Source organism: Sciurus vulgaris, assembly GCF_902686455.1.
Source record: "Sciurus vulgaris genome assembly, chromosome: 3".
Classification (NCBI taxonomy): domain Eukaryota; kingdom Metazoa; phylum Chordata; class Mammalia; order Rodentia; family Sciuridae; genus Sciurus; species Sciurus vulgaris.
Genome location: NC_136463.1, coordinates 148,685,972 through 148,697,984, shown reverse-complemented (window position 1 = coordinate 148,697,984; position 12,013 = coordinate 148,685,972). Strand labels below are relative to the sequence as shown.

Below are 12,013 nucleotides of genomic sequence, written 5' to 3'. Positions count from 1 at the left end.
ATTGGCTTCACAAGCTTTACAAGATAACTCTTTCTATCATGGCAGGCGGCATGACTGTCATGTTCTTGTGAACACACCTTCCTGATGACAATGTGGATATAATTTTCAATCCATTTTTTTCTACTTAACATTAGAAAGTACATAATTTTAGAGTGTTATAATCTGAGAATATATATGTCGTGGATAGTTTCTCCTGAACATTTAGTGTTTCCAATACAATTGTGGCACTGCGAAGAATATACTTCAGTAAGGTTTTACTTTTGTTTGCTTGCTTGTTTTATTAGTAATAGCCATTTGAGGTTATTGCCTCAGAATACAATCCTGGGAGAAGAATTACTGGTCAAAGAAATATTGTCATTTATCCCTTCACCTTATTCATATAATCTTCCCTCTTTGCTTCCCAATGAACTTTTCCATATTCTTTAAGACTTAGATTTCCTATTACAGGAAAAACTCCCTCAATTCTCTTTGATAACCTGCCTCTGTACATTATCATTACAGTAAAGAAATATAATCAATGACTACTTTTCTTCTTTATTATTAGACTCTAAGTAAAAACTCTCTTTTATACCTTCCTAATACAAAAATCGGTTCACTCATTTTTTATTCAGTACTAAGTGTTAACTATATTTCCAACAATGTGTGAAATAAGACAAAAATCCCCATCCTTGGGGAGCTGATTCCTTGTGGGGAAGACAATGAACCCATAAGTAAAATGTTTGGTGTGTTAACAGATCAAGATATAGGTGCAAAGGGAAAAAAAAGTAAACGATTTGAAATGTTAGGGGAGGAGGCTGAAATTTTAGGTAGGACACTTCACAAGAAGGAAGTGAGGGAGCTAGCCCTCAGGTCTATAGGAAAGGCAAGAGCCACGACTGGAGGCACGCCATGCCTTGGGGCAAGGTTAGGAGAATTAAGGATTCAGAGTGCAAATGTTCAAGAATGATGAAAAACCAGGCAGGTCAGAGAACTTGGGGCTTTTAGTCTGAGTGAGATGGTACTGAAGGTCTGAAGTACACAAGGGTCATGAATGACGATCTGTGTGACGTGACAGGATCCTCAAGCTGAGGTGCTGACCTAGGGCTTTGGTGGACAGGGTGAGGCAGAATCAGGAAGAGCAGTTCAAAAAGGAAGATGATGGTGGCTGGCTGAGACAGGCCACAGGACTCACACAGCACATGTTGGAAGGGCAGACAGTGTGGACAGAGCATGGCACGCAGGCTTTTGCTCTGAAAAAGAATGAAGTTATCATTTATGAGACGATGCATTATATAAGAAATGTTCATGACAGAGTGGGGCTGGCAAATATCACGGGCTGAATTCAGAACATTTTCTGAAGTTTCCAATGCCTTTAGACATTCAAGTAAACACATAAGACTAGAGCTGAAGGAAAGGTCTGGGCCAAAGATGTAAATTCAAGAATCGGTAGCCAATAAATAGTAAAGCCACAAGATGAGATGACTCAGAGTGTTTGCCAACATTGGAGGTAGGGGAGCTGATGGGTATCCAATAAAAAAGACTGAGAAAAAGGTCAGAAAGGCGGGAAGAAGGTTGGAAATTATGGTGTCATAAAACCCTACTTACAAAAAAGTAATTTCAAACAGGAAAGGAGGATCAACCATCAGATGCTGCTGTTAAGGCATGAAAAATGAAGACTGGAAAATGGTCAGTGGCCTTAACAATGCTGTGATCCATGGTACATTTGACAAAAGCAGTTCTGGCAGAGCAGTCAGGAAGAAAACTGATGAGATCAGACTCAAAAAGAAAACAGATGATGATTTTCTAAAAGAGGAAGAGAGCAACAGGATGACAGCAAACAGAAATCAGAGCTGAGGTTCCTCTCCCTTATCTTTTCAAGAAGGGATAAAGTAACGTGGTGTATATGTTAATATATGTTAACAGGAATGGTCAGGCAGGGAGGGTGACGTGCCTGGGAAAGAGAGGGGTGACTGAAGGCATGTGGCATGAGGGGAGATTCTGGGGAGCAATTTGAAGAAATGGGCCTTAGCTGGAACATGGACATTTCTTCACAATAAAAGGCAGGCAGGCAAATGGTCATAAATAAAAGAAAGGGGAGTGGGAACAGGAACTTGGGAAGGTGTCTTGATGGCATCAGTGTCGACAAGACAAGAAGCAGGACTATGAGCCAAGGACAGGGCAAGAGCTCTGAGGGGTCTGAGAAGAGGAGAACAGCTACCTCTGGGTAACAGTCTCAACCGTTTTTATTCTTTTTGTTTACAGCTTTTAAACTTTTACACAACAAATGGGCATTAATATTTTCATTAAAAATTTAGGCATATAACTACAAAATGAAGCTATGTGATAGAAGAAGACAAGTGGATGTATTATCAAGTTACAAAATCTAAAAAATGAACCAAATTACTAGTTCTGTAGAAACACTGCCATATTTGGGATATAAAGCAAAATTAAAATTATTAACTTTAAGCTAAAGTTAGAAATGAGAAGTTACATAAATCCCCTGGCATACATAGCATTTCCTGCAGAAGACTGGCTTACCAAACAGGTGCAGCAGTTCTTTCTTCACTGCCATAAAGCACGCTCGAAAGATTGTTAAAATGTAGCACTTTACCAAGCACTTCAGCCTGAAGATCCTGTCACGTCACATAGATCGTCATTCATGACCCTTGTGTACTTCAGACCTTCAGTACCATCTCACTCAGACTAAAAGCCCCAAGTTCTCTGACCTGCCTGGTTTTTCATCATTCTTGAACATTTGCACTCTGAATCCTTAATTCTCCTAACCTTGCCCCAAGGCATGGCGTGCCTCTAGGTTGTAGATCTTGCCTTTTGGATATTTCACGAAATATCCAAAGTAGTATGATTCTTTGGTAATTTTATCCCTAAATACTACTGATGATTACTTGAACAGAGATAGTAACATTACTTGGTCACAAATTTTAAGCATCTCAAATGGTTTCCAAGAAAGGATTACTACTTAAATGCCTTTCCCTAATAGATTATTTATGATATCACCTATCTGGAAGATGCTTTATATTTTTAAAAAGTTTGACTTCCAAAGATTTCTTCCATTTTTGGTAGCTGCATTCCATTTATAGGTTTTACTGCAACAACAACAAAATATGTATGTATATGAAAAGTATCTTACCATATCCACCAAGGCTACATAGAGGAACATGCCTGCGGTAACTGCGAAGATCCAGAGTGTGATGTTATTGGCATACTGACCGACAGCTGTGCCTATGAGCATGCCTATGTAGGCCATCATAGCAGAGAGGAGGTTGTACACAATCGCCTGCTTTACAGTCATGCCTGCTTTAAGAAGAACTGCAAAATCACCTGCAATTAAGACATGGAAGTTTTAAAACCACAAGATTTAAAAAAAAATTTGGAAAAAAAAATTAAGAATAACACTAAAAGGATATATCTTTCATAACATTGTGTCAGGTAGGAGTTTTGGGGTAGTATAACTGTTCTGGTGTTCTTATTGTGTTGGTTATAGAAATTTGTATACATGTTAAAATTCAAAGAACTATACACAAAAGAAGTCACTTTTACTGTGTGATAACTTAAAATATAAGATTTTTCTATAAAAGAAAACAAGAAAAACAAAAGAAGCATCTCTGATCTTTTTGCAACAAGAGCTTTCTGCTTTAACTTCTGCTCTTCAAAGGGCAATGGCCCAAGTAAGAACATAGATAACAGGTTCTTTACATTTTATACTGTTTCCACACCCTGGTCCTGCCAAATTAAAGCTTAATTCTGAAAATCCTAGAAGTGAAAGAATAATTAACTTTCCCCACCATCTTCCTTGCTGCCATAATGATGTACATGAATGTCCTGGCTGATGCCCTTTAAAGCATCAACAATGCCTAAAAGACAATAAACACTAGGTTTAGAAGGCTGTGCCCCAAGTAGGTTCCTGTGATGATGACAGTTGAATGTGTAATCATCCATGATCACAGAACTGAAGCAAGATGAAAACAAGAGGAAAAATCCTAGGATTCCTTTTCTAGAGATGTGAATACATACAAGTGCCTCATAGATCAACAAACAAAAGCAAGCTGATTTTTTTCTTCACTGTAAAGGCCCAAAACTGGGAACAATATAAATGTCTCTCAGTGGGTGAATGGATAAACAAAGTGAGTTAAATTTGGGATGAATATCACTGAGCAATAAAAATCAATTCCCTGATATATATGGTAACACAGATGTATCTTTTTAAAATTTATTTTGAAATAAAATAAATTTCATACATACACATAATTTGATCAATCTCATTTCATGGATGAATCTTACATGCATTATGCTAAGTTGAAAAAAAATCCCAGACTGTTATGTATGATTTCACTCATACAATTGTTCTACAAAAGGCAAAATTTTAAGCAAATCTTTCTTTGTTCAGGCTGAGGGCCTGAGGGAATATTGGGTGGTAATGAAATGGAGTTCTCAACTCTGTCTAAAATTGGAATATTGGGGGGGGGAATGACTAATTACTATTACTAGCTACTATTTAGAGAGATGTTAGTAGAAGCACAGAAAGCTGCTATAAATAATACTCTTCAAGCAGAAGGGTCAAAAGCAATGGTTTTAATTGTAACAGTTTTCTCTTTGTTTTAGTTACTAAATGTACAAACATCCAATTGATTATTGAACACTTAGTATATGCAAGACATATACTAACATCCACATATCTAAATATGCATGATCTAATTTTTCCATAACTTGAGTTGCGGCTACAAAGTCGAAGTCTGTTAACAGCAAATTAGTACAAAGCATTATTTTTCCATATTCCATCAAATTGCTACCAACTGCAAAAGGCAAGAGTACTTTGAAAAGTCAAGATGACACACCACAGATATCTTCCAATGATTTTTAAATGGCCATTCTCTAGATTCCACCTAATACTGTTCTTAAACTTTTTCCCCTCAGATCCTAAATACTGCCCCTGAATTTTCCCGATGAGACTTGGATTTAATATCAGCTTTTACCTCTTCTCTCCCCTGGTATTTAGTTTAATTTCTTCCTGTCGTTTTTCCCCTCAGTTTCCTGACAAGCTACTTCTTTCCTCCACAAATTTTTATTCCATATTTTAAGTAATTTAACAGTGCTAAAGGGGTAACTTCATTTAGCAGGGGATTATGTAATGTAAAATGAGATTATAGAAGTGTCTTTTAGATTATGAAATACACTGCTTCCTTTTAGAATTTCATAATGGGGTTTAAAAAGGAGCATGATTTAATACTCAATGAACAATACTGTCAGGTCAAACCGTACCAACTTGTTGCCTTCACTGATATTGGATGGTACAATGATTTATTTCATTCTTAAGTAGCAACCAAACAGCATGAATTAACTACTCAAAATGCAGGCCTAGTTAGTTTTAATACTTTTAAAAAATTAAGGCATAACTTTTGTAATTTTTATTGTGTTTTCTGATGTAGAGTTCTATGGATTTTGACCAACACACATACCATATACCCATAACCACCATCACCGTGGAACTGTTTCATTACCATCCAAAATTCCTTTAGATTCCTGACCCCTAGACAACCAAGGATTTGCTTTGTGTCCTTAAAAGTTCTGCCTTTTCCAGAACATCACATAAATGGAATCATACATACTGTAATTTTTTGAGTCTATTTTTCTTAGACGTGTAAACTCATCCATATCACTAAATATATATATCATATATAATCAAAAATTATCTTATCATTATATATATATATATAATCAGAAAATTACATTTCATTGCTCAGTAATATTCATCCCATAGGTGAATCATATTTTGTTTATCCATTCTCCGGCTGAAAAACATTAAGGTTGTTTCCAGTGTTGGGTCCTTATGAAGAAAGTCACTAAATATATTCATAAACAGGTTTTTTGTTTTCATTTCTTTTGGGTAGATATTTAATAAATGGGATTGCCAGGCCACACAATAAGTGTATTTCTAGCTTTATAAGAAACTGAATTTCCATCAGCAATGTATGAGGGTTCTACCTGTTCCCCATCCTTGCTAGCCAATAATCACTAATAAACTTCGTATTTATTTACCATCTGTCTACCTTATTTAGTGAAATATCTATTCAAATCTTTTGCCCATTTTGAAGGAGAGGAGCTGGGTTGTTTTCCGTTACCAAATTGAGAGGTCTTCAAATATTCTGGCCCTAAAGGCCTTTTGTCAGATATATATTTTGCAAGTAATTTCTCCCTGCCTGAGACTTGTCTTTTTATTCTCTTAACAGTGTCTTTTTTGAAGTTGTTAATTTGTATGAAGGTCATTTGCATTTCTTTTTTCCTTAGCTGATCTTGCTTTCAGTGCTATGGATCAGTTTGCCTAACCCAATGACACACAGATATTCTATGTTTTCTTTTAGAAGAATTACATTTCTAGACTCTCCATTCAGATAGATAATCTATTTTAAGTTCATTTTTATCTATGGTGCAAAGTGCAGGTCAAAGGACTTTTTTGCAAATGGACATCCAAGTGTTATAGCCTCATTTGTTGACAAGACTTTCTATATAGAATTTCCTTTATGCTTTTGTTGAAAATAAACCACATATATATGAAGGCTCTAAGCTATTTCACTGATTTTATGTTTCTTTTACAATCTCAACTGTTTCAAAATTACCTTAGTTGTCCTTTTACAAAACTTTCTGGCTATTCAAGTTCCTTTCCACATAAAAATTGTTAAAAAGCTCACAAAATCTGCAAAAGAGCCTGCTGGGTTTTTGACTGGGAAAGCACTACATCTACAAGAATTAACATCTCAACGATATTGAGTCTTCTGGTCCATGAACCTGGTATCTCTTTCAGCAGCATTTCAACTGATTGTGGTTTACAATATATGGATTTGATGCACATGGTTTAGATTAGAGCTAAATAATTCATGTTTTTAGAGCTATTATAAACAGTACTTTTTGAAAAATTCAATTTCTAATATGGACTGCATAAACAGTACATGTTTTGTATAATAATATTTATATCAAGATTATTATAGATTTCACTTAAAATGTTCGTTCTAGTCTTAGTTCAGATTATAAAGTCTCAAAGGTTTTTCCACATTTTCTCCACCTCCCCCCTTCTCAGTAAGAATTTGTGTAAACAATGAAGTACATCAAAGGAACTGTAATTTATACTGAACATGCAAGTTCATTCATCATTTGATGAATAAAACTTTCTGCTGACAAGGGGCATCATTAGGATAACAAATAAGGTGTGTCTGCCAAACTATTGAATTAACATGATCCAATGCTATAACTACATTTTCATTAATTATTGAGATTTTTGAAACAAGTCTATATTTTAAGGTTTTTATTCTTATCTTAAATAATGCTTACTTATGAGAATTCTATATAAATCTTACAATGACCGCTTAAGCATCCCTGGACAATTACAGAAAACTTATTTTCGATTTCACTTTAACCCCTAATATCTTGAGAGGAAAAGTACAATGTATAGCACTCTTAACTCTGAGCTGTCTTAAAAATATGACATTTATTTATCAAAATGTTATTTGAAGTTAAAACACATTATGCAATATCAAGAAGAGAATTTAGATGACATATTCTTCTGGATTAACCCCAATTTCATTGCCCTTTATGTACCCTTTCACAGGCCTTCTTATAAATTACTTTTCATATGCTTATAACAGTTGCTTATTGAAAGAGTGTGTAAAAATAGTGAGAATGCAACAAAGTAATATTGTAATTTACTTAAATTCAGCTGCAGTTTGGCAAAAATAGAACAGAGAATAGAGACTTCATAAGTCAGGCAATTTCACCCATTACCACACTTGAGGATAACATGAAACAAAGGACATGGGAATGCTACTTCCTTGATGGTTTCAATTTCTTCATGCCTATTAAAGAGTGAATCTTTCTGAGCTTCCTATCATTCTAAGGTTTCTAAGGGTTGTTCATATCATATTCCTAAACACAAACAAAAACACAGCTGGTGTACCACTGTTTAGAAGAGGAACACCCAAACTTGGAATTACAGATTGGCTGAGGGCAGGTCTCCAATGTACTGCAATGTAATTTAAGTACCCAGTTTACTTCCTTGGGGTCTGACATTATGAAAACCTTAGACTAGTTTTAAGAATTCATTATCAAAAATTATGGACTGAAGTTGTGGCTCAGTGGGAGAGCGCTTGCCTGGCACGTGTGAGGCACTGGGTTCAATCCTCAGCACCACATAATAAAGGTCCATCGACACTAAAAAAAAAAAAAAAAAAAAAAAAAAACCACCCTGTCTTTAATAAAAAATAAAAAGGGCTGGGGATGTAGCTCAGTGGAAAAACACCCCTGGGTTTCTCTGGGTTTAATCTCTGGTACAAAAAAAAAAAAAAAAAAAAAAAAAAAAAAAAAAAAACAAAAAACAAAACAAAACAAACAAAAACAGGCCAAAACAGGTTTTAATTAAATAAAATTTCCTGAAATGTGATCTAGTATTGCTTTGTTAGCATCTTAAACTATTAAGTGAACAGACAGCTTCTTCCTTATTAACCTGCCATGCTTCTATTTCAGTCTATAGGAGAATGCTTAGGAGTTCTGAGGAGGCTGCTTCTCTGCCCATATCCACATCCTGTTCTTCCCCAAGTAAACAGATGATCTGATCCAAGTAGGGACTTTCACGTGGTCCTATTTTTACAAAAAATGTCCCATTACTATGCCTTTGAAGGAAAACGTAGGCTTTACAATCATGATTTTACTTCCTTTATTTACAGTTGGTGCTTCACCTCATGAAGTCACACTGATTTTCTTTTGGCAAAGTTTAGTAAAGTTGGTGCTAATTTTCTTCTCAAGGCAGTAGCAACATCTCAATGTCTGGTTTGGGGGACAAAACAGGTAGACATTTGGGGTCTGAATGATTGAATGAAAGATCCTGACCCAAGCAGGGTCTCTAATCTGGCTTTTCCCCCCAAGAGTTCTGCATTGGATTTCAGGGGCTGGCCTATACATTAATTGATGTAGTGCATTTGTTCTCCACATAGAATATCTCATGTGTTACTCCTTCAATGAGAAAGGAGTAAGGTAAGAAAGCAACCATCTTTCATTTCTAAAATTCATTGTTTTCAATTCTGTGCCAAACTGGATTCTTCCGGAGCTGGGGCAATTCAATAAAACCACATTTAAACCCAAAGTGCCTGACATACTCCACACTTAGCAGGCACTGAATAGATGGCCAGGAAGGTAAATTAGAGGTTCTCCTATTACACAATGGACATGTGTGTAATAGCCCAAGTCCATTACTAATAGGGCTTTTTTAAATAGTGAAAGATTGAAATATGGTAACATGTCACATTAAAAAGCTGACAGGAAAATCTTACTTTGTTTTGCTATGGAGTTGGGCTAGAGTCAGTATCTGCACATTTAAAATCGTATAGTTAAAAAAAAAAAAAAAAGGGACATCTAAAAAGGAAATTTACTAAGTACCAAAAGAAAGATCACCCAGAGAAAGTGATAAATTTTAGAGGGAAGCGCAATATAAGGTGTAGGGCAGTAGATGACAGTAATGAAGATGGAGAAACTAAGAGTCATACTTAACATGAAACTAGGGATAGAGTATTGATATCAAGTAGGAGGATGGTACCAGCAAAGAAAAAGATTCAGGTACTCACACAGCCAGTCTGGTGAACTGTATTTAGGTGAAGTAGAAAACATGCAATGGGATCTATTATAGGGAAGACTGGAAAGGCAGGCAGAGGGCAGACGTGAAGGTCATTGAAATGGGATCAATGAATCTAGCCTTACTTTATACATAAGGGAGGCTACTGGAAGACTTTGATTACATAAGCACCTCTCATGTAAGAAGCTATACCTGGTAATAAGGTATATGTAATAGAACAAAATGAAGCCAGAATGTACAGCTACGGAAATTACCCAAGTAAAACACACAAAAGGCAGCAGTGACCTAGTCTGGGGAAAGGATTATGGGGCAAAACCAAGACCACCATGATGTGCCCAAAGTTGGCAAGGTAACCAAAACTATAGGGATTCAGCCCTATGGAACAGGTGCTAATTGTGTACTAACACACTGCTCTGCTTTTTGTAGGGAGATACTAATTTTTAAGCAAATTTTATTAATAAATAAACTCTACTAACCGTAAGCAAATAAGGTTAGCACCAATCAAGGCAATTAGATAATCAAATGATCAAATGAACGATGACATTTCACAGCTAGATCTGAGTTTTCAAAAAGATATTAAATCAGAGCACATGAAGAAGCTCCTTAGATACTCAAAATATGAGTTCTTTTACTTCAAATTAATGCCATCTCCACTTCCCTCAAATGTTTTCTATTTGAGTGCATGTTCATATCTTTAGCTATGATTTTTCAATGGATAGAAGAGAAAAACCAAAGCACACAAAGAGAAATTAGTTACTGAATAATCAATAAATACTAACTGAAACAACACAGAAATATCACTTTACATCTATTAAATCAGCAAACTAAGCACTTCAGTTAATAATACATTTTGGCAGAGATGTGCAACATTAGGTATTGCTGGCTGGAGATTACACCTGTGCAACTATTTTGGATAATGATATGGTACTTCTTAGGTATGCATGTTCTAGGATCCATCAATTCTGTCCCTTGGTCCACATATGAAACATGTTCTCAAAAGATCAATAAGTACTGCATTTATAGATGTTCAATGTACCATTATCTGTGGTGGCAAGAAATTAAAAGGCCACAAGTTATATATCTAACACAAGATTCTAACCATGCAAAAGGCAGTGAATGCATACCTGTGAATGCATACCTCCAAGTACTGGCAGAAACAATTAATTAATTCATGGTAACTGGATGGAGTTTAAAGTATCTACAATGGTAGCAGCATAAGGTAATAAACAGAATGAGATATAAACATCATACTGTTTACATAAAAATGTGTGCATATAAATACCAATATATATTCCTTGGAACATATAACAATGATTACACAATAAACATAAGAAAATGATAAGTCTATAACAGGGAAACAGAAGTGAATAGAAGATAAAGGAGAAAGTCCAACCTAAACAGAAAAATTATTCATTTTAATATTTTAGGAAAAAGCCTATTAATCAATGAGAAAATATAAAAAAAAAATTTAAATGGTTTAAAATTATTTTGAGGGCATTAAGTTCCACTCTTAAAAATCACATGAGAAATTAATGTAAGATTTTTGGGTATTAAGATTATAGTGGCATCAGTTTCTCTGTCAACACTTATTTCTATAAAATATATGATTTATACAGTTGGTCCTTCATATCTACAGATTCAACCAGTGGTGAATAAAAATATTTGGAAAAAAAATTATATAATACTAAAATATATATACACAAACATACTATATACATATTTTATATATATTTATAAATATACATTTATAATATACATTTATATATAAATATATTTATATATTTATAAATATATATTTTATATAAAATATATTTATAAATATATATGGTATATATATATATTTAAATAAAATATTAAAAAGTAAAAAATCATCCAAACCTCTTACTTAAGATGATTATAAGTTAATGACTACTCCAAACCCTTGGTGCTAGTGCTAGTCAAGACTGCAGTCCAATTTCTTTCCTAACTATCCAGTATGCTTTTTAGGACAGTATTATGTTTTCATCACTTATGAAGAAAAGACTGCCTCACATACATCTAGGATAACTTCTGACTATGCAGTCTGCACACTTTGCCTTGATTCTTTTAAAATATAGTTTACATGGTATATGAAACAAAATCAAAAGTGGGTTACTAGCAAAATCAGGTACTTAAAAGAAATGATTCTTTTTTAAAACATCATTTTCAGTGAACTAGTCCTTTATGATTGTTCCATATAATAACATAATGATGTTCCTGAATACAAAGAAAAGCACACAGGAATGAACATTCCATTAATCTTAAAAAACATTTGTTTTTCATATTTTACATCAGGATATGAATTATAATTAATGACACTTTATAGTTGTCATCAGCCACTTTTTGTTTTAACATGTCTGAAGTTTGGAAGTATCTACAATTGGA

General features: G+C 34.6%; 1 protein-coding gene across 3 annotated transcripts in view; it reads right to left on the bottom strand.

Moving 5' to 3' along the window:
• Window positions 1-12,013, bottom strand: part of SLC39A10 (solute carrier family 39 member 10) — a 133,418-nt gene that overhangs the window by 2,211 nt on the left and 119,194 nt on the right. For all 3 annotated transcript variants that reach the window (XM_079132588.1, XM_079132586.1, XM_079132587.1), the window contains one exon: window positions 3,128-3,318. In XM_079132588.1, the coding sequence (XP_078988714.1) occupies window positions 3,128-3,318 (191 nt within the window). The remainder of the gene's footprint in view (window positions 1-3,127; window positions 3,319-12,013) is intronic.